This window comes from Amphiprion ocellaris, chromosome 23 (assembly GCF_022539595.1).
Source record: "Amphiprion ocellaris isolate individual 3 ecotype Okinawa chromosome 23, ASM2253959v1, whole genome shotgun sequence".
NCBI classification, from domain to species: domain Eukaryota; kingdom Metazoa; phylum Chordata; class Actinopteri; family Pomacentridae; genus Amphiprion; species Amphiprion ocellaris.
Genome location: NC_072788.1, coordinates 17,294,759 through 17,319,305, shown reverse-complemented (window position 1 = coordinate 17,319,305; position 24,547 = coordinate 17,294,759). Strand labels below are relative to the sequence as shown.

The following is a 24,547-nucleotide window of genomic DNA, read 5'->3' as shown; positions in this document are numbered from 1 at the left end:
GGCAGCAAATTATGTTTGAGAACTGAGCAGCAGAATAATGTGTGTTTTGGATGTATTGCTGCAATGCTAGTATATTGGTGTCTTTTAAACCCATGAGGGTTGGGCACACTTGTGTGCATGACATGAAAATAAAGAAATCAATCAATCTATCACAGGGCTACACATAGAGACAAACAATCACACTCACACCTACGGACAATTTAGAATCACCAGTTAACCTCAGCATGTTTTTGGACTGTGGGAGGAAGCTGGAGAACCTGGAGAAAATCCACACATGCACAGAGAGAACATGCAAACTCCATGCAGAAAAATCCCAGGCCCAGACCGGGATGCAAATCGGGAAACTTCCAGCTGCCAGGCAATGGTGCTAACCACCAAATCACTGACTCACCCAGAAAAGTAATTTGTTACAGTCTCCAAACTTTTTTTTGAGTTGAACAATATACACTGTGCTGTTTGTATTTTTCTTCCAGCTAGTAGTGAGAGAATAAACTCTCTCACATAAGAGAGTTTATTTTTAATAATCCAACTCCTCGGTGTAAGAGACTACAGGCCTGCAAAAACATTCTGAACCTTTGCCTTGTGTGTTTTTCTCAGGTTCCGGGTGACAAAGTGTGAAAAATTAGCGAGAGATCGGCGGACTCTGCTAATAACGGACTCCAACGGGAGCGTCCCAACATCACCCACAGAGACGGAGCCCAAGAGCCGAACGACATCAGAGTCCCAACAGGTCAGTGTGCCAGAGACTTTATTTGTTTCTATCTTTGTCTTTTGCTCTCACTCGACATTGTTAATGTGGTAAATGACTATTCCAGCTGGAAACGGCTGATTTTTCATATAAATATCTACACAGGGGTACAGAGGAACATTTCCAGCAACCATCACTCCTGTGTTCTAATGCTACATTGTGTTAGCTAATGGTTTTGAAAGGCTAATTGATGATTAGAAAACCCTTGTGCAATTATGTTAGCACATGAATAAAAGTGTGAGTTTTCATGGAAAACATGAAATTGTCTGGGTGACACCAAACTTTTGAACGGAAGTGTATGAAAAGTGTGGACTTGGAACATGCACAAACACAGGAATTCACCATCATGAAAAACTGTAATATGGAAGGTAATTAGTGAAAAAGACCAACTTTTTTGCAAGTTGCGATAGCTCTGTCTCCAAAAGTGTTAAAGTGTGACTAAATGGTCACAGTCTGAAGCCCTGGTATTAGTTAAAGCTCATGTCATCGCAGTGAAATAAGTAAGGGGAGTGTTTTAAAAATTCATGATAAAGGACTTTAGAAAAACTCCGCTGTAGCTTCCAGCTCCGCAGGAACTCCGCTTTATGAAAGTGCAACGCTTTAGGTGATCATGAACAGCATCTTCTTGCCTCTCCTCAGTGTAATTCACTGCTTACAAGAGTGTGCAGAGAAATTGCATCCTCCTGTTGATGCTATCGGACGACACAGGAATTTCCTTCTAGTTAACATCTTTTCAGATTCTTCTTTTTAAAAAAACTGGCAGCATCACAGCAGACGGCAAAAACATTTATAGAAAACATTTATAGAAGGCTAAATATTAGTCATCTGAGGGGCATGCTGGCTAATCGCATTTAATGTTCATGTGTACACAGTCAAGCTCTTGTTCTGTGACGGTTATTTTCTGTGCAGATTTCAGTGTTGTTATGTAGCAAGATGGTTTCAAAGGATGCTTGCATGCACTTTACATTTAAGTATCCATCGTTTGGAGCTGGGGATTGGATGGGAAATGTCAAACCTTTAAATTCTTGCACCAATCTGTTCCTTTTCTGAACCAGTTCATGGTGGAAATATCTCTATTTATGTTAAGGAAAACACAATTCAAGGCAAGAAAGGCACTCAGAGAGCACAGTACTTTGCCATGGTTGCTCAGTCGTATCATTTCCGACAGCTGAAATCTTGAAAAAATTCATGGCAGAAATCACGGCAACATCAAATGTGGTCATTTAATATAGATTTACCCACAAACAAAATGACCTTGTGCTGAGTACAGGTGTGCGTTATGTACGGATACTGAATCACGTGACCTAAATGTGTAGCGGGCGGTGGGAATTGATGGGACTAGGAAACACCCCCATAATTTAATCAATTGTTCCTTGTATCATTTCCGACGGATAATTCACGATTAGTCCGCAATGGTCGATTTGAAGTAGGCTCGCAATCCTGTGATCGTCAGCAGGCAGCTGACTTGTCATAGTTACAGTGACGCCGTGCCGCCATCTCGCAATGATACTTTAACAAATCCGTGGATCCAGTCTATAATCTGCTTCACTGCCAAAATCTAATCACTTGGTCCTTGTGTCATTTCTGACCTTCCCTGAAAATTTCATCCAAATCCGTTGTTCCATTTTTGAGCAATGTTGCTAACAGACAGACAGACAAGTGTACGCCGATCGTCGCATAACTTCGCCATTCCTTGGTGGAGTAATAAACTGGAAATATTGAAATATAATGCAGTAAGGCTACCAAGTATTTAACTCATGTCAATCACTTTTCTCATTTAATATTACCCCTCTTGAGTCAACACACATATAGGCGTGATTTCGTCTTCTGTCAATTTTTGTGTTTTTTTTTTAGTTTGGGGAAGTAACTTTTTAAAATGTCCAGTGATGAATGAATTCAGATGAATTAATTTATAACACTGTGTTTGAGTGTCTGTCTCAGATTCCCTACGTTTATGTAACTCACACCCTGGAATACAGTAGTACTTTTGATAACAGAGTTATCACCCTTTGCCCTGAGCCTAATGTCAGAAAATGGGCACCATGTGAACATGATAAATAAGACCCACTTCTTCCTCGAGCAACAAAACCATAGTTGAAAACTAAGCCGTGTTTGTTGAAAACCGTCATACCAGGCGGTTTATTTTAGCTTTTTTTTTTTTTTTTTTTACCAGGAAAATAGTCATTTTTGACCTCCTATGCACGTCTTAGCAGAAGACACCAGCAGCCACAGACAGAGCAGTCTGTGTTGGAGAATTTATCAGAGGAGAGATGATTTGAAGCAGTTGTGGTTTGAGTTTTTTTTATGTAATTTGTTGACAATAGGCGACTTTTCTCTGCAGAAAGTAGCAAGTTTACAGAAATAACTCCCTAACTGGCCCTTTTAACATTTCTGTTTCTATTGCTGTGTAGGTTTCACCATGATGGTAACTCTGATTTCTGCCAAAACTGGATGGAACTCCAGTTTTTATGTTAGTCTATGTGGATTAGGCACTTTATCACCCCTGATAAAGATCGTGAATGATGCTTTGCTGGGGTACTCTTACGGTTCAGGGATTTGCCTGCCCTAAAAAGGCCTGCAAGCTCCTGAGGTTGTAAACACTTTAATAGAGCACCAATGACCCTAAATTATAAGAATACAGTTTGCAGCAGTTGAAAAGTTCCTTAGCACCTTGGTGTGCTGCCACACCAAGCCGCTGTTTCGAAGTGCAAGCCTTGAAATGAATATGTTTCAACATGCACTGGTACTATTGTTCCATCCTGTGTGGAAGCCACTTTGCATTGTTTTTTAAATTTACTTTAGAAATCCAGCTTTCGTGTTACAGAATGATCTACCAGGAAAAGTCAATTGCACATATTTAATTGGGGGTTGCAAGGTGGCGCGGTGGTTTGCACCTTTGCCTTGCAGCTAGAAGATCCCCGGTTCACGTCCCGGTTAGAGCACCTGGGATCTTTCTGCATGTTCTCCTTGCGCAGCGTGGGTTCTCTCCGGGGTCTCCAGCTTCCTCCCACAGTCCAAAAACATGCTGAGGTTAACTGGTGATTCTAAATTGTCTGTAAGTGTGACCGTGAGGATGCTTGGTTGTTTCACTCTAAGTGTAGCCCTATGATAGACTGATGACCTGTCCAGGGTGTCCTCTGCCGTCACCCTAAGTCAGCTGGGATAGACTCCAGCTCCCCGCAACCCTCGTGAGGATTAAGCGGTGTATAGATGATGGATGGATGGACGGACATATTTAATTGCTGGAGGAAATGGTGTTGTAATCAGACAAAAGCTGGGCTAGGTTCAACTGGAAGACCTTATATTTTTTGGGGGTGGTGCCATAGATTCACCATGCAGTGTACAAAAAAATATTGCTAGCCTCATTCCTTACAGTAAATTACTACTCCGCCAAGGAACGCGGTGGAGTTATGTGACAATTGGCGTTGGTTTGTCTGTCTGTATGTCTGTCTGTCTGTCTGTTAGCAACATTCCTCAAAAACGTACCAATGGATTTGCATGAAATTTTCAGGGAAGATCAGAAATGACACAAGGACCAAGTGATTCAATTTTGACAGTGATGCAGCTTATAGTCTGGATCCACAGATTTATTAAAAATTTCCATATCATTGCCAGATAGCGGCACAGCGTCACTGTAACTATGATAACAAGTGAACACTACGTCAGCTTCCTGCTGATGATCACATGATTGTGATCGTGCTACAAATCAACCGCTGCGGACTTATCGGGACTTATTAGTCAGAAATGATACAAGGAGCAATTGATTAAATTGTGGGAGTGTTTCTGAGTTCCATCAATTCCCGCCACCTGCTACATATTTAGGTCATGCAATTTGGCATCCATACATGTGCATAACACACGCCTGTGCTCAGCGCAAGGTGATTTTGTTTGTGGGTATATCTATATTAAATGGCTACATTCTATGTTGCCGTGATTACTGATCATCAATAATTAATAAACAAATGCTCGATTTTTGACAATGCCATATGTGGGAATGAACAGCCTTGGCGGAGTACTGCGCTCTCTGAGTGCTTTTCTAGTCTTAATCGTGTAATCACATAATCTGTTAGCAGGTGACTTTAATGAAACTTTCAAGCGGACTGAACTCATCCCGGCTTCTGTTACACTTTGTGCTCGCAGTTATGCTAAAAATCCTGAGCAGATCCTGAAATTCAGAGTTGGTAATATGAGAGATTAGAGTCTTTGCTTCAGACTTTAGTTACAACCCTATTTAGATTCACCAACCTTGACTGAATCAACGCCCTCAGCAAATTTGTTTTAGGGCGGAGAGACATCACACTCATGTTTCAGAGATGATACAAACGCAGAAGAATCTATTTACGCCTTTCGAATACGTTAAGATCCGTGTTTGTTTCACTTCTTGATGTTAGTGCTCGTGTTGACTTTTGGCTTTCTCATGCTGCCTGAGGAGAAAAAAATGTCCCGAGACAATAACAAGCATTGCAGCGTGGAAGGGTGATTGCTTCTAATCTGACTGAAGACTTAAGCGTATTGACTGTTGATCAATGATCATTTTCTGTATTAAAATGTGATTATTTTTCTTCCTACCAGGAGCAGACGGAGAAATGATAGAAATGACAGAAGTCCAGGTAACGTCATGTTTTCATCAGCCACATGCCTCCGTTTTATAGATCTGTTTGTGTCTAACAACATGTTTTTGTCCAAATTTTGCAGCTTTCCAATGAGAGAAGAGAAGCAACATGTGGACACTTTTAAGCCCAAAATGAGAACAACAAACAGCAGCGCAGCAGGAATGTATAGATCCAGGAGTCGTTGCTTCACTCGGAGAGAAACTTCTGATGACGATGGTGGTTATTTTACAAGTAGAAGGGGGTAAGGTGTGTTTGTTGGGAATACACACCATTATCCACCCCTGGAATGGATTTACAGCAGTGCCTTGCTCGGTGGCATTAAAGCAGGGCACCTTCTTGATACCATGATGGGAGCAAGAACCAGTGCCTCCCCTAATGGTCCTATTACTCAACATGTCGATGTGGTCCATGATGTATGTACATATGTTTTTATCCATGGTAGTACGAAAGAGTTTTTGCATGTTATCAGTTGGTTAATTTATAAAACTACACCCAAGGATGAGGTACAGCCAGTCTGAGATGAAGGTGGAGGTCGTCATTTCCAAACAGAAAGGAGGAACAACCTGATATAGCAGTCGTACTGCCAGGAAAGTAGACTGGAACATTAGCAGATGTGATTAAAAACTAAAGGTGTCACATCCTGTAATGGCGTTATCATGATGTGAAAATGTGCCACATGTTGTCAGGGTGATTAATCATCCTCACGCTGCATGTTTTTCTGCTATTTTTCCAATCTGATAATCTTGTTTCTTCGTGTTCTTTCAGTCTGATCTCTAATAAAGAAGTCGCAGTGTTCTGGGTCGAGCAACAAATCAGCTCCAAAATTCAAACACAGGCTGCTCTCTAAATGTTTTAAGTTAAGTTGAAAGGAATTGTAATCGTTTTGAGTGAGCACAGCAAGCTCTGAACACCATACTGACATATTGTTGTGAGCAGAAAATGTCATTTTTTACACATTCTGCTGAAAAAGTTAAGCATTAACTTTCATGTGTCCAGCATTTACTCTCCTTTTAGCTCTGCTTTGGTCTCCACCAACTTCTGAAGGAAGTGCTCGGCTCTTTACCTGATAAATATTTCGTATAGCACTTTTAAAGAAAAAAGCTGCCTGCTGTGTCCAAAATGAGACTCTGAGAACGAAAAGAGTGAATCAAAATGAAAACATTAAAGTTCCAGAGCTGAGAAGAAGCAGAAAGTTGGCTGGAATAACAGGTATTTTGTACCAGGGGAGGGATAGTATTGTATTAGTAGTGCCACTAAATCACATTTAGAAACATTAAGGGAAACATTCTGACCTCATAAACCTCTTTTTTTTTTTTTTTGCTCATTATCTGAGGCTCTTTGTGTTCATCCACTAAAGCCACATGAAGCTGCCTATTTTAATTAATCATGGATTTATCATATTTTAGCATGAGCTGCCTTTATATTCATCATCATTGTGCAAAGTCGTCAGGAGCAGATACTGTACAAATGATTTAATCCATTATGGATTATGTTATCTATCATTTGATCCACCAGGATGTAAAGCCTTATTATTTTCTAATGAGATGTGTGTTTCTGAGTGGCCAGATGGTAGGCACTGTCATTTGCAAAGTGTTTACAGCATAAAGAATCATTCGTTGTGGCATGCAAGGCACTGAGTGGATCAAAAATAAGGGTTTTGGTCTGTATGTTACCTCCAGGAATATGTGTGTGTGTGCGTGTGTGTGCCGACATTAAAATATTTCTGTATTTCCACCATTAAGGGACGCTAAACTCCAGTATTTTTTTGGCCATGCTAGCTTAAAATTCAGGAAATGGGCCAAAAGCCTGTATTGGTTTGACATGAATCATCAGTTTAAGCTTTTCTTTGAGTCTGACCAAAATTAAAACTGTAATAGATGAATTGCAAGTAAGCTGTTATTTGTTTTGCTGAATTTATTCATTTATTTTTTTCAACAGAGGAGGCGATTGTAAAGTTAGTGAAGCCCAAAGGCACCATCACAACAATTATAAGAAGATACAGGTTGAAAAGCACCGTCATTTTCACCAGATGTGATGTCTTTTCGGCACTGTTCAAAAGTTTGGGGTCCCCCAGACTATTTCATGTTTTTCATGAAAACTCACACTTTTATCCATGTGCTAACATAACAGCACAAGGGTTTTCTAATCATCAATTAGCCTTTCAACACCATTAGCTAACACAATGTAGCATTAGAACACAGGAGTGATGGTTGCTGGAAATGTTCCTCTGTACCCCTATGTAGATATTCCATTAAAAATTTCCAGCTAGAATAGTCGTTTACCACATTAAAAATGTCTAGACTGTATTTCTGATTCATTTAGTGTTATCTTCATTGAAAAAAAAAGTTTTTCTTTCAATTGTAAGGGCATTTCTAAGTGACCCCAAACCTTTGAGCAGTAGTGTGTATACTGTTCCCACCCTGAATACACAAAAGTGCTGCAAGATGATTAGTTAAACCACTGAAGGTTAGCAAAAACAAGAATTTCAGGTTTTAATCTGCTACTTTTTAAGCCCTATCCACACAGGACTAGCATCACCTGGGGGCCTCTAGTAATAATGGAGTTTGTCTGTGATCTTAATCCAGCACTAATCTGCCGTGTCCCCAATATGTAAAGCATATTTTGCACAGCGCAGAGGTCATGTGATAATATTAGTCCTGTGCAAGCAAATTGGCATCTTTTTTTTTTCTTCTCCACACCTGTCTTCTGCTTCTTTCCTGCTCAGTAATTATAGAGTCTGCGTTGGCATTTATTAGGAACATTTGGACATCATTTTAGGTGCAGATTCAGGAGGCTCGTCACATCACAGCATGGGGACTTATTCACAGAAAGCTCAAATCCATCAGGACGGGCCCAGTTGGTATTATGTGGCAGCCTGTTATCATATCCTCGGATAATGTTAGTAAATTTGAGTAAAACACAGACTTCACTGTGCGAGTGTGCTGCATGAAACCCAGATGTGGGTGGGTAGTTTTTAAAATGCATGAGTTCCTAAGATAATACTAGTCCCATGTGAATAGGGCTATGAGTTCATTCTTGTTTTAAAAGTTTGTGTGCAAAACAGTAAAAACAAGAAAAGCACTCAGAGAGCGCAGTACTCCTCCAAGGCTGCTCAGGTGTATGATTTTGGATGAATGGATGAAATCTTGAAAAAAAATTGTGGTAGAAATCACAGCACCATAGAATGTGGCCATTTAATATAGATGGCCCCTCAAACAAAATGACCTTGCACAGAACACAGGCTTGTGTTAAGCATGTGTACGTTATGTACGGATACCGAATCACGTGACCTAAATATGTAGTGGGAGGCAGGAATTGCTGTGACTCGGAAACACCCCCACAATTTAATCAGCTGTTCCTTGTATCATTTCCGACGGATAAGTCCCGATAAGTCAGCAGCGGTCGTTTTGTAGTAGGATCGCAATCGTGATCGTCAGCAGGCAGCTGAGTTACAGTGGCGCCGTGTCGCTATCTGGCAATGATACAGAAACTTTTAACAAATCCGTGGATCCAGACTATAAGCCGCATCACTGCCAAAATTTATTAAGTTGGTCCTTGTGTCATTTCTGACCTTCCCTGAAAATTTCATCCAGAGCCGTTAATCTGTTTCTGAGTAACGTTGATCACGGACGGACAGACAGACAAACCAATGCCCATCGTCACATAACGACAGTAATGACGAATAAGTTTAAGCTTCAGCACCGACTTTTTCTACAGCCCTCAAGTCATTTTTTAAAATGCTAATTCACACCAAAAATTAATGAATCAATCAATTTAGCCCAAATTTAGCAATACTTGCACAAAAGGAAGACAGAACGAGGGACACCAAAGCAAGTTTAACCTCCTTTTTAAATGAAGGGGAACTCTACTAATCTTAATAGTCTGACTAATAGTCATGATTCAACCTAAATACTATATGTGTGTCTGAGGAAAATAACCCTCATTGTGAGGAGCCCGTTTTAGGAGCTTGAAACATACTTAAAGCTAAAAGTGTCACTTTGATGCTAAACTACCAGAGTAGCCCTTTAAAGACCCTTGAGAGGTAAGACTTCAATCAGACGTCTTTATTTTTTGCCTTTTTTGGATATTTTGGGGTTTTCTTTTCACCTTTGTATCTGTGAATGTCTTTCCATTGTGCATAATTTAAAGAAAAAAACTGCACACTTTTTAAAAATTTCGTATTGTATGACTGCATTTTTATTGTATAGTGGAAATAAATAAAATGACTAACACACGGTTCATTTTGTTGTATAGCAGTTACATTATGATGATAAAAGCCGGTGTCTGCTGACCTGCAGGCTAACTTCTCCCTCTCCTCCCTGACTCAACCATCCGTCTTCATATTCCATTCTTTCTCATTTCCTTCTTTCCTCGACGCTGCTTCCCTCTCTTTTCTAATGAAAAGATGATTTGTCTTATTCATCTCGAGTAGGTAGTCCAACGACCCCCGGCTCTCTATCATATCATTTCCAGATAATAGAGATGAGATGGAGACGGAGAGGTGTTTGGAGCCCGAGAATGAGGATTAACAGTCCGTGACTCTTCTTGTCGCCTTGTCGCCTCTTGACCTTCTGAGTCTTATCGGGTTCACTTATGCAAAGACGCTTGCTGAAGAATATGCAATTTCTGTGACCTTAAAGAGACCACAGGAGGCCAGAAGAGAAGATAAAAATCTGTTCATTGAGGTTATTACTTCACTCTGCTGTTAACAGATGCCTAACCGTTCCAAACAACAGCCGGAATGTGATTAAACGAGGCTTCTGAGTGACATATCATCACCACCGGTGTCGCTTGACGTGCGCTGGAGGGAGGATTGACTTTCAAGGTGTTGACAGGGATGGGGGACATTTACATGCAGTGGAAAAGGAACTACCCCTCCCATGGCTGCAGGCCTCAAAGCACACCTGCCTTTTATAAACACACAAAGATGGCTTTGGGGAGTTAAGCCTGTCAGAGAGATGGTGGCTGACGGTGCAGGACATGAGTCGGGTGCAAATGTTGGCTCCTGTTGCATGTATGTGTGTTAACATTAGTTCTTAAAAAATAAAAAAAAAGGGGTAGATGTTACAACCCAGCAACAACCCAAAATCTGTTGTTGTTGGGTTAGATAAAGCCATTTGTTGCACAGTGACAAATTTAATATAAAAATGGTCAAACAAAGAAAAACAAGACTGGTGGATGTTGCTAAATGAAAGAAGAAAACAAGAAGAGCGCTCAGAGAGCACAGTACTCCTCTGGAAAGTGATTTCTCAGACACAGATAAAAATAGTTATTTTCCATATAAAATTTGATATATTGCCAAAAAAGAAATATCTGTCATGATTATCTCAATTTAACAAAAAGAACACAATCAAATCTATTGTTGAATACACTCATTTACTGTTGTTTAGCTCATTAGAAGGTGGTTCTTATTAATTCGGACGGTTATTTAATTGATATTTTAGTGATATCCAGTCATTTTTTACTAATAAGTGACTGTTTCCATAATAAATAATTATGGGATTTGTAAAGACATGATCACAATGAACATAAAAACATTAGTGTTTTTTTTTTAAACTTTTAATAAAAATGTATGCAAGATATATCCCATGGACTTCAAAAGAATGGCAGATGTTCAGCTCCAGACTCATTAGCTGGGATGACTGGCAGCTGGGGTTCTGGAGAGGCTCTCAAACCAGCCACAGATGGGCCTACACAAGCCATCTCCCCATACAAAGGCCCAAAAAGACCCCAGAAACAAGACGGCAAACAATCACCAGAGGCTGTAACAGCAGACGTCACCGGAACTGTGCAAAGTTTCTCGTACCACATTAAAGATTCCACAAATTAGGTCTGCACATAGAACAGGGTCCTGATAATAATACAGCTCCGATCTGTCTCTTTTGCGTGACTTCATAAGCAATAAATTTATCTTAGGCACTGAATTATTCAGGCCTCCAGGCAACAGGGTTCCCACGCCGATGCCAGGCTAAGTGCCCTACATCTTATCTCTGTCTCTGGCTATCAGCCAAGAGGACGGAGCTCTGGCTCAGGGGCAGAAGCTGGGTTTTTTTTCTATTTTTTTTTTTTTTTGGGGGAAACATTTGGGACCACAGAGAGGAAGTCTAGGTATTGTTTAACACCTTTGACTTTATGAGATTACTCACTGCCCATCTTTCCTTAACTCCAGGGCTGTGGCTCCACTGTCCTAAAAGCTTGTCAAACATGGACAGTGAGGAGGCAGAAATGAGCATCTGTACCAGCAATCTATCCTCTGAAAATAGAAATAGAATAAACTTTTACAACCATGAGTACTGAGACAAAGTACTGTTTGGGTCAAATTAACCCTTAGAACTGGAAGTACCTGGACAGAATGTACTATTTTGGGTCGAATAAATCTTTGAAACCACACAGGTTGGTAGGTGGCACAGCGATGGAAAATGCCATCCAGAAACTGCAGCCTCCTCTACTGCAGAAACACAACAATGAATTAAATTGGCCTGGTGTGATCAGTAGCCTTTTAAAATCCAGTGCTTAACATCTGAAATTAAATTTTTGTGATTTTGAGCTGCCTTATGGATTTCATGAATAATGTGCTTCTGTGCTGCTGTATTATTTAAGCATTTAGCAACATTTGATGAAAAAACCCAGAAGAAATGCAGTTTCTAATAAAAAAAAAAATCTAGTTCAGTGAAAGTGAAAACAAATATTAACATAGAATATTTTTATGGCATTTCTTGACATTTTTATTCTCTAAGGTTGTAAGGTAAGTTGTTGCTAATGATCAACATATCTCAGGCTGTGATAATAATAATAATAATAATAATAATAATAATAATATCCATCCATCTATCCATCATCTATACACCGCTTAATCCTCACTAGGGTCGTGGGGGGTGCTGGAGTCTATCCCAGCTGACTCAGGTGAAGGCAGGGGACACCCTAGACAGGTCGCCAGTCTGTCGCAGGGCTACATATACAGACAAACAATCACTCTCACATTCACACCTACGGGCAATTTAGAATAATCAATTAACCTCAGCATATTTTTGGACTGTGGGAGGAAGCCGGAGTACCCGGAGAGAACCCACGCATGCACAGGGAGAACATGCAAACTCCATGCAGAAAGATCCCGGGAAAGCCGGGACGCGAACCAGGGATCTTCTCGCTGCAAGGCGAAAGTGCTAACCACTACGCCACTGTGCAGCCATAATAATAATAATAATAATAATAATAATAATAAACTACTAAACTTAATATTTGTAAATATTTTATGTAAATATTACACTAATAAATAATATTTTATCATTGTATTATTATTATTATTATTATCAATAATAATAATGATAATTATTATTTTTTTTACTATTTACTTTTTAGTAATTATATAATATAATTATATCATATGTTAATAATAATTATTATATAATTCTAAGTATATTGAATAATAATAATAATAATAATAATAATAATAATAGTTTAAAATGAAATAATAATAATTAACTTTGTTAAATGTAAAACATTAATACATAATATTTGTATTTTTTTGTATAAATATTACATTAATACATTATATTTTAGCATTGTATTATTTTTTTACTGATATTATATAACAATAATAACAACACCAACAATAATGATGATAATAACAATTACTATTATTATTATTTTTATTGTTGTTATTATTCAATTAAAGAATTAAAATCCTGAAAATCTACCATTTATTTTCCTTAGCATAATAATAATAATAATAATAATAATAATAATAATAATAATAATAATAATAATAATAATAATAATAATTTAGTATTATAATTATATAATGTAATTATGAAATATATAGGTATATAATAATAATTACTATTATTAATATATTGTTTGCTAATAATAATAATAATAATAATAATAATAATAATAATAATAATAATAATAATAATAACACCAACAATGATAATGATAATAATAGCAATTATTATTATTATTTGTAGTAGTGGTAGTAATAGTAGTAACAGTAGTATAAAATTAAAGAGTTAAAATCCTGACAATCTATCTTTCATTTTCCTTAGTTCTGCCTTCTTTTAACAAATTGGTTAAGAACATTTATTTGCCTGATAGTGGTGTAGCACCAAAATGTCACAAATAAGTGTGCAGGAGTGAGTTTAAAATTATAAAGCCTTAAAACAAACATTGCATGGAGTCACTTTAAGAAAATGTCCCATTTTAGTTTCCAGGTTAAACTTTTATTATTTACCCCAAGTGAAACATTAACATGAATCCAATGATGTGGGATGAATTCCAACAAAGGGACTATTTTGAGCTGTTTTCTCAGACATTTAAAAGGTAACAGATTACATCTGATGCTGACTTTGATTTGTGGGTAATTTAATGGGTTTTCAGGACAGTGAGAAGTTAAATCAACAAGAAGGCTGACCATTAAAAACACAGCCTTAACAAAGAGAGACCAGGAAATACATTCAGAGAAAATACCTTGACAAAGCCACAGCTCCAGATAAATGGAAATTTCACCAACAGTGTCATATTCATTCTTTTGAAAATCTTATCTTAACTCATACAAACATGGAATGATATGATTGAAAAGCAGCCTTGAACCTAAAAGTAATTCTAAGCTAAGATAGTAGTTACAACCGTCTTCTTCTATTTTCAGTACAAAATAGCAATAAATGTACCAGCTTTTTAAACCCTCTTCTAGGCGGCTATTGTCTCTTTAAATATACATTCTTACCTTTTCCTCTGAGATGAGGAGGTGTGTTTGTGTGCCACAATTAAGGGTGACATCATTAACTCCAACAAAGCCTTGAGAAAAACAAACATGTTAAGCGAGCGCTCACACCTCGGGGACTCTACAGCCGGCTGCCTAATGGACCTAATGAAAACAACATGAAGGAATCTGACACACAAGTGCTCTTTATTTGCCCGCGTACACTCCATTTATGCTCAACACACAGCAGGTCGTGGCACAAATTGGCTTGTTGCAAAACTACTTTTGTGGCGTTATCTTGAGGTGGGGTGAGATGACTGGAAGGAAAAAACAGTGAAGGATGGAAAACTGTAGATTTCCATGTCTAAATGCATTAAACATCATAGCTACATATGTGTAGTTTCAGTTTAAGAAAAGGCTCGGTAATTTGTTAAAAACTGCTGGATACTATAGATTACAGAGAATGTTTTTCAGTAGGAGATCGCATTCCATTTGATGGGCATAGCTGTAGATCATTGACTATATTTAAAAATGGACAAAGAGGTGTGTGAGGGTGAGTGGTGCTGAGGTGGGCCATGCAAATGTCTCTTTAAACCTTAACACAATGTATACAAGGAAGCTATATAAAAATTCATCGTGTTATAGTTGTCATGTATGGGGAAAGTAGCTGTCTTCTGCTGTGAAGTTTTAACATGGAGGTTTATGGGGATTAACTTTGAGCCAATATCAATTGGCCATTCAGGGAAGGGCAATTTTTGAGACTTCCATGTTGTTATTTTTTGATGTAGACGTCCCAGTGCATGTCTTAAGACTATCTATTATGTTTTTTCTTACTTTTTTTGTCATATATACACTCACCAGCCACTTTATTAGGTACACATGTTCAATTGCTTGTTAACACAAATAGCTAATCAGCCAATCACATGGCTGCAACTCAATGCATTTAGGCATGTAGACGTGGTCAAAATAACTTGCTGGATTTCAACTCGAGCATCAGAATAGGGATTTAAGTGACTTTGCACATGGCACGGTTGTTGGTGCCAGATGGGCTGGTCTAAGTATTTCACAAACTGCTGATCTACTGGGATTTTCACACACAACCATCTCTAGGGTTTGCAGAACAGAGGAGAATGGGCAGACTGGTTGGAGATGATAGAAAAGCAGCAGTAACTCAACCACTGGATACAACCAAGGAATACAGAACATCATCTCTGAACACACATGTCCAACCTTGAAGGAGATGGGCTACAGTAGCAGAAGATCACAGCGGGTGCCACTCCTGTCAGTGAAGAACAGGATGCTGAGGCAACAATTACCAAAGGCTTATCAAAATTGGACAACAGAAGATTGGAAAAATGTTGCCTGGTCTGACAAGTCTGTATTTCAACTTTGATGTTCAGATAGTCAGAATTTGGCATAAACAACATGAAAGCATGAATCCATCCTGGCCTGTATCAACGCTTCAGGATGATGGTGATGTAATGGTGTAGGAGATTTTTTCTTGGCACACTTTGGGCCCCTTAGTACCAACTGAGCATCATTTAAACTCCACAGCCTACCTGAGTATTGTTACTAACCATGTCCACCCTGTTATGACCACAGTGGACCATCTTCTGATGGCTACTTCCAGCAGGATAATGCACCATGACACAAAACTGGTTTCCTGAACATGACAGTGAGTTCACTGTACTCCAACGGCCTCCACAGTCACCAGATCTCAATCCAATAGAACCTTTGGGATGTGGTGGAACGGGAGGTTTACGTCATGGATGTGCAGCCTACAAATCTGCAGCAACTGTGTGATGCTATTATGATAATATGAACCAAAATCTCTGAGGAATGTTTCCAACACCTTGTTGAAAGTATGTCATGAAGAATTAAGGCAGTTCTGAAGGTAAAAGGGAGTCCAACCTTTTACTAGCAAGATGTACCTGATAAAGTGGCCAGTAAGTGTACGCAGATATTTCCCAATGTTCACATTAAATGTGGTCAAACTTTTAAATTAAAGAAGCACTCTGATTGGCCAGCTTCTGGAAGCCTGCTGAGGGCAGCATCCAGTGTTCATGAGGTACCGCTTGTATTTAGTGGGTCTGTTGTGGTTGGAGCAGGTTACATGCTGACGTTATTACTCTGCCAAGGAACAGGGCAGAGGTATGTGATGACTGGCGTTGGTTTGTCTGTCTGTCTGTCTGTCTGTTGGCAACATTACTCAAAAATAGCCTCACGGATTTGGATGACATTTTCAGGGAAGGTCAGAAATGACACAAAGACCAAGTGATTAGATTTTGGCAGTGATGCGGCTTATAGTCTGGATCCATGGATTTGTTAAAGATTTCTGTGTCACTGCGAGATAGTGGCACGGCGTCACTGTAACTATGACAACAAGTGAATGCTACGTCAGCTGCCTGCTGATGATCACATGATTGAATGAATCATACAAAGTGTCTTTAGTTTAAAGTATTATAAAAATATAGAGCTAGAAATTAGCATAATGTATCCTCTTGTGTGTATGAGTGTGTGTTAAAGATTCCTAATAAACCACGAAGGAATTAAGAAATATTCATTAATGTGTTTTCAACAGCTTTGGGGTATTTTTGAGAGGATTACTACATTTATATTTGGTCAAATGTTTGTTGGCTCGCTGGAAAAAAAGCGTATGGCTCTCACCTGATATGATTTTTAAAAAATATCAGCTTAACAATGTTTTCATGATATTGAAGAGGGACAGTTACAGCAATCAAGTTAAGTCAGTAAACTAATATGATGGCTGCTCCACATGAGAACTGTAACCTTTCGCATTTTCTTGTAAAGCATTTGGGCCATTTAGAGGTTGTGAATCACAGACGTCATATTAAATCACTTATGTTGTAAGTATTATTAAATATGATCTTTTTGCTGTTAAAAACTGCCCATCTCTTCCCTCTGGTCTCATCTGGTTTCCAGGTGAAGTGCAAATCTCCATCTCATCATCTCAATTTAGCCTAATGACATCAAACAAGACACACCTGTGCTTTTCTGTGAACACACGCTTGGGAAATGTAATTCACAGTCATCGCTGCCATAATTCAAACGCATAAGAAGCTCCACAGACATATCATATAAAAGCCAAAATTGCTTCCTTGACATACTATTTCCCCTCGCTGCTTTAAACATTCATTTTCTCTCAGCCGTAGTGAAGTCAAATATGTGTTTAGTGTTTGGGAACTTTGTTTCCCATGTGTACTTGCATGAAAAGTCACACGTGTGCTGTGTCTTGTGTCATTATAAGCTCTGAGGTTTCATTTCACAGTTGAGGGCCTGAAGACTAAAAGCTTCATTTATGTATTGATTCTTTAGTCAAATTGCTTCAAGCCGACATCTGCATTCTTTTATGTTGGCTTTAAGTTGAGAGCGACGTTTTCAGGAGCTGCTGAACAAAATGTTCCTCTACTTACAAGAATGTAGTCTCGGTAGTTTATCTTGGCTCGGTGCTAAATTAGAATCGTGTAGCTGTAAATACACACAAGAGCACAAAATGTTTAAGTAATATTTGCTAAAATACTGCAGTATATTGGTAATATCTTGAAAGATTAATGCCTTCAGTTTCAAAGAGTATTTACTGTGTTATAGATAGTGTAGGGAAGGCAGGAGGTTTGAAAATTCACCTAGCTGCAAGGCAAAAGTGCAAACTACCATGCCACTGTGCAGCCATGAACAACAATATACTTTTTTCAGTTCAGTTTCAATTCAATTCTATGTGTATAGCACCAATTACAATTCAGATTGTTACCTAAATCTGCCCTCACTGTAAGCTTTGTCAAAAAGGAAGGTTTTAAGCCTGGTCTTAAAAATAGAGAGGGTGTCCGCCTCCTGAACCCAAACTGGGAGCTGGTTCCACAGGAGAGGCGCCTGATAACTGAAGGCTCTGCCTCCCATTCTACTTTTAGAGATTCTGAGAACCACAAGTCAGCCTGCAGTCTGAGAGCGAAGAGTTCTGCTAGGATGATTTGGTGCTATATGGTCTTTAAGATACGATGGAGATCGGTCGTTGAGAGCTTTATATATCAGGAGAAGGATTTTAAATTCTATTCTAGATTTCACAGGAAGTCAATGAAGCGAAACCAGTATAGGAGAGATGTGATCTCTCTTGCTAACTCCTGTCAGTACTCTGCAGCGTTTTGGATCAACTTTCGGCTTATCAGAGAGCTATTGGGACATTCTGATAGTAAGGAATTGCAATAGTCAAGCCTGAAAGTAACAAATGCATGGACTAGTTTTTCTGCATCACTCTGAGACAGGATGTTCCTGATTTTTACAATATTTCTCAGGTGGAAGAAGGAAGTCCTACAGACTCGTTTTATGTGCGAGTTAAAGGACATGTCCTGGTCAAAGATAACTCTGAGGTTCCTCACAGTAGTAATGGAGGCCAATGTAATGCTATCCAGAGTAACTATATGCTTTGAAAGCAAGTTTCTGAGATGTTCAGGGCTAAATACAAGTGTAAGTGTAAAATACTTGACTTGTGTTTAGAGGTAACTTACTACAAGGGACTTCAATTTTGAAGAGGTGGCAGACCAACAAAAAAAGAGTTTAATGGCACACAAACATGTCAGCTTATATGGAATATCTGTAAATGATATGTTTTTTTGTTTAAATTGTTTATGGATGTATATATATAAAAATATAAAATTGTCATCAGTATATGTGTGGTAGAAGTTTAGTCCAATGAGTTGTGCAGCCATCCACAGATTGTGATGTGCAATAAAGTTGCAAAGCACAACTTCGTTTGATTTTGGACACAAAAACATCACTGGTGGTGGATTCCTCCTCTGATGTACACTACTGTTCAAAAGCTTGGGGTCACCCAGACAATTTCATGTTTTCCATGAAAACTCACACTTTTATTCATGTGCTAACATAATTGCACAAGGGTTTTCTAATCATCAATTAGCCTTTCAACACCATTAGCTAACATAATGTAGCATTAGAACACAGGAGTGATGGTTGCTGGAAATGTTCCTCGGTACCCCTATGGAGATATTCCATTAAAAATCAGCCGTTTCCAGCTAGAATAGTCATTTACCACATTAACAATGTCTAGACTGTATTTCTGACTCATTTAATGTTATCTTCATTGAAAAAAACTGCTTTTCTTTCAAGAATAAGGACATTTCTAAGTGACCCCAAACTTTTGAAGAGTAGTGGTTATTTCTTTTGCACAGTTTGCTTCTTAAACACCAGATGCTGTCACCTTGATGTCTCACATAGAGGCTGTTCAAGAGGCCTGTCCTTTACTTTTTGACTAATACAATGATGCAGTTGAACTTCACTTTTTTGTGATTTTCTTTCAATAAAGTGTTAACATCTAATGCATTTTTCTGTCACTGATATATTCTATGAATTTTCAATGGATTTTAGTTTTTTTTTTCTCCATTGGGTAACGTATTTGGATCAAGGATGTACACAGAGCTGGTCTATTGGTGCCCAAGCATCAGCCCATTAGCCCTCTTTGGCTGAGCTGCTGCTTCAGAAAAAAAAAAACAACTCACATTGTTACTGTTGTGGCCGCATAAGCAGTATCATCCAAACTTTTATTACTTTTTGGACTGGTGTGGCCAAAAGCCGTAAAAAATGATTACAGACAAATATAACCAGTCATTCCCTCCGAATACAAATTTCCACATGTCCTGATATTATGCTTTGTACTCAATATTTTCTTTCTCAACTCTCTTTCTGCAAACATTAAGCTGCAGCTGTTATTTATCTGCCTGTACACAGGTATAATCTACCTTTCTGTGAATCCTCGAACTGATTGAAAGGATCAAAGTAATCTGGTGACGCACCAGCTGAGCTCGGCTCTGTTGTTGTGCTGCGAAACGATGCACTGATGAAAAGATGAGTCACTGGTTTGATGAAGCAGATCCTGTTGTCATCACACTGCATGGATATATGGAAATAGTCTCTTATTTTGTGAAACAATCACTCGCACACTATTAACATCGACTGCAAATACAGGATGTGCATTCAGAACTTCAAAAGTACTCACTGTGAAGACTTTTTGGTTCCTAAAAAACATCCCAACAGCAGATTTTTAAAAAATACAATCGCAATAAGATGCATTAATCAGCCTTATAGTTGATCAGTTATTTAACTTGTTTTCATTGTGAGTTGCCTCTTTGCGTGTTTGTGCCTCAGTTTGTGATTTCACCACAATGCAAGCTGCTGACTAAACAGCCACCCACTGTATCCACAAGTTGTCTATCAGGAGGGAGAATAAAAACACAACAGCACCTTTAGGGGGGACTCATACTTGGTTGTTCACGTGCTCCGAGGTATTTCGAATGAAAGCCTTGGTTAAACTGTGGATGCTTTAAGACACGAGACTCAGTGTAAACTCAAGGCTGCTGGTCTTTCCCACTGTGTGACAGTATGTGACACGAAACTGGTTTCTCTGGTTTCATGTGGTTTTCCTGTGATGTTTGAAACTCGACGCCGAGGCAGACGAGCAAAAGGAATTTGTGAAATGTCAAGACAGAATTTTTTTTTTCAAACCCACTAGAGATTCTTGTAAGCATGTAAAAACAATCAATACACATCCAGTAGATAAGTAAAGCTAGAGATACTATGCAAAATGGGCTGCACAGTGACTTGGTGGTTAGCACTGTTGCCTCGCAGCTAGAAGATCCCCGGTTTACGTCTCGGCCTGGGATCTTTCTGCATGGAGTTTGCATGTTCTCCCTGTGCATACGTGGGTTTTGCTTCATCCCACAGTCCAAAAACATGCTGAGGTTAATTGGTAACTCTAAATTGTCCGTACGTGTGAAAATGAGTGTGGTTGTTTGTCTCTATATGTAGTCCTGTGATAGACTGGTGACCTGTCCAGAGTGTCCCCTGCCTTCACCTTAAGTCAACTGGGATAGACTCCTGCCCCCTGCGACCCTAATGAGGATTAACCGGTGTATAGAAAATGTATGGATGGATGGATATTGTGCAAAACAAATACCAAGAAAGCAACGTCCAACTGCAGACAGAACCAAATATCAGGCCTAAAACGAGGGATCCACAAAAAGCAATCACAATCCAAGAGCAAGAGGAATGAAGATAGAAAGGGGTGGGAGAGATGAATAGACAAACAGCCAAAGAAAAGGCTATTTTGGTATCATCGGGGCTCAGTTCCACCTCCTGCGCTGAGAGAGACACAAGCACAGACAGCCTCAGTCAGTCAGATGATCAGGATATCTTTTAGCCACGGCTGAATTTTCCACCATTTCCACATGCTGCATTTGAGTTAAGAAAAAAACCCAGAGGTGTTCATTAACCAAGACCCCAGGGGATCCTGGATGCCGCCTGCCGAGGCTCTAACTGCTGCGATGGTGAGGTTTAAACACCCAAATCCCACTGTGATCGCACTTATTTATAAAGACGGAAAGAGGCAGCGCTTGTAAACAAGCTTTTGAAGTGCTGTAGGAGGGAATTTTTAAGATTTACTACAGTATATATGAGAGATTGTCTAATTCATAAGAAAATGCAGAGTGTACAGCTAACAAGTTGCGAAAAGGAACCTATGTTAAACGGAAAAAGCAAACAAGTGAACTTCAAACCATTTAAAAAGGGTGATATTTTGCATTGAATTGCCATAATTAGAGTTTAACTTTGGTGCACTGTGGCTACCAAATATGTGTTGTATGCTAATAGCTAGCCACCACAGAGCTAGGGGCTGTACTTCAAAGCAAGATTAATGGGTTAGCAAAGTGTGTTGGGCCTTAAGCCAGAGTTTTCCATTTCTTTTAATCGAGCTCGATCACTATGGCACATGGCACATGTGCTAGCATAATCTCTCAAGGGTTTTCCAATCACCATTTATCCTTTCAACACCATTAGCTAACACAATGTAGCACTAGAACACAGGAGTAATGGTTGCTGGAAATGGGCCTCTGTACCCCTATGTAGATATTCCATTAAAAATTTCCAGCTAGACTAATCATTTAACACATTATCAATTCATTTAATGTTATCTTCATTGAAAAAAAAACTGCTTTTCTTTCAATAATAAGGACATTTCTTAGTGAGCCCAAACTTTTAAACGGTAGTGTAGGTTCCAAAATTGGGATTTAAATTGGCTGTAAGAAGCCCTACTTCATTTCCTAATTTGTTTCCTATCCTGAGAATGCATTATATTTGGTCTTTTAATCCTAAATCACAATGTATCCTTTCATTTTTATGCAGATGACACACAGATATACCTTCCGCTTAGACCTGCTGATCCAGGAGGACTGTCTCAATGACATTAACCGTTGGATGGCTCAGAGACCCTCTTCAGTTAAACAAATCTGAATCTGACTTTTTAACCCTCCTAACCTACATTATCCCATTATCCACCTACATAAAGTTCATTACCAGAAGCTTGGGCGTTTTATTTGACCCAGACCTCAGTTTTGCTCCCCATGCCAAAAAACATCATCCAATCTTGATTCCTCCAAATCACAACAATCTCCAAGATTAAGCCGATGCTCTCACACCACACCTGGAAAAGCTTCTAAGTGCACTCATCTTCTCCTGACTGGTTATTGTAACTCCCTCCATTCTGGCATTCCTGTCAAGCTCCTCTGTCTCCTCCAACTTGTCCTAAACGCAGCAGCTAGGCTTCTTCCCGGTTTCAACAGACGGCATCACATCACACCTATCCTTGCTTCCCTCCACTGGCTTCCTGTTTGTTTTAGAATTGATTTTAAGATTTTACTGACCACTTTTAAAGCTTGCCAGGGTCTCCCTCCAAGCTACATTTGTGATCTGTTGACCCCTTATGAGCCTTAGATCCTCAGGTGGATCCCTTCTGGTCGTTCCGAAGTCAAGGCTTAAATCTAAGGGTGACCGAGCTGTCTCCATCAGGACCCTTCGACTTTGGAACGACCTGCCTGAGGAGATAAGGTTTGCAGAGTCAGTAACTTCTTTTAAATCACTTCTGAAAACCCACTTTTATAGACTTGCTTTAATGTGAAATTTAATTTTAGCTTTAATTAGTTTCAGCATTTTATTCTGTATTATGTCCTGTTTATTACTCGGCCAAGAAATGCGGCAGAGTTATGTGACTATTGGCATACGTGTGTTCATCTGTCTGTCTGTCTGTTTGCAACATTACTCAGAAATGAACTTACAGATTTGGATGAAATTTTCAGGGAAGGTCAGAAATAACTCAAGGAGATTTTAGATTTTGTCAGTGTTGCAGCTTATAGTCTGGATCCATGGATTTGTTAAAGATTTCTGTATTGCGAGATAGCGGCATGACGTCCCTGTAACTATGACAACAAGTGAACACTACATCAGCTGTCTGCTGACGACCACGATTGTGATCCTACTACAAATCAACCGCTGCGGACTTATCAGGACTTATCCACCAGAAATGATACAAGGAACAACTGATTAAGTTGTGGGGGTGTTTCTGAGATCCATCAATTCCCGCCACCCGCTACATATTAAGGTGACACAATTCGGTATCCGTACATAACGTGCACATGCATAACACACGCCTGTGTTTACCGCAAGGTCATTTTTTATTAAAGATTTCATCTGTCGGAAATGATACGACCCAGCAGCCTTGGCAAAGTACTGCGCTCTCTGAGTGCTTCTCTTTTTTTACATGTTCTCTCTTTATTTTAATTTTAGCTAGCTGGTCCTTTCATGTGATGTTGCTAGTTTTTTAAATTCTCAAATTTTTGGATTTTTAGTTTCTAACTTTTAATCTTCAATGTTATTCTTTAATTGTTAAACTGCCTAGTTCCTTTGTTTGATATGCATGCCAATCTAGCTCATTATTCATTTAACTTATCATTTTTACTATTGTTTTGTGGTCTGTGAATGAAAAGACAGTTTATTTCATTGAGTCTACAGTCCCGTGGGAAAATTCAGTGGAGGCAGCTTATGAGAGGAAGAAGGCTACATATGCAGGCTTAAAGACAGAAGGTGAGCAGAGGGGATGGAGAAACAGAGTTTGCCCAGTTGAAATGGGGTGTAGGGGTTCCGTTGCAGGGTCAGCTGTTTCACTTTTGAGGAAGCCGGGAGTGCAGGGGCAGAGTCTGAGGAAGACGGTGAGGGACATGGCAGATGTGGCTGCTAGATCTAGTCAGTGGATATGGATTAGGAGTAATAATAATTGTTGGGGGTAAAATAGTGGCGGTGAGGGAGTAGAGGGAGGCAGAGTAGAAGGCCTCTCCTTCACTTTGCTTGCCCCGCCTTCTTTTCCCTCTCCAATGGGCAGAGATCCAGGAAGAGGAAGTGTAGATAAGGTGGGGGCGTGGCCTGCTAGAGTCACTTTGGGACCATGTGGCCATCTCAGGTAAGTTTGCGTTGTAAGGTCGTGGCTGTTTCTTTGTTTCTTTCTTTTTAGACAGCATTAGCAATTAGCAGTTAGCAATTGGTACTTGCGTCCTACATGAAGTTTGCTTGTATAGTCTCTGTCTGTGGTGAGCTTGGCTGAAGTAATGAAGTGTCTTAGCAATAAGGGGGTTAGCA

General features: G+C 39.3%; 1 protein-coding gene across 2 annotated transcripts in view; it reads left to right on the top strand.

Annotated features, from left to right (window-relative positions):
• The window catches only part of rell1 (RELT like 1), a 44,822-nt gene extending 35,222 nt beyond the window's left edge, over window positions 1-9,600 (top strand). Inside the window, exons 6-8 of one of the 2 annotated variants that reach the window (XM_023274162.3) lie at window positions 598-730; window positions 5,321-5,358; window positions 5,444-9,600. In XM_023274162.3, coding sequence (XP_023129930.1) covers window positions 598-730; window positions 5,321-5,338 — 151 coding nt within the window. In that variant the 3' untranslated portion in view covers window positions 5,339-5,358; window positions 5,444-9,600. Of the gene's footprint in view, window positions 1-597; window positions 731-5,320; window positions 5,359-5,443 lie in introns of those variants that run through there. The other variant, XR_008600648.1, reaches the window with a different exon arrangement.
• Window positions 9,601-24,547: the final 14,947 nt, after the last annotated feature.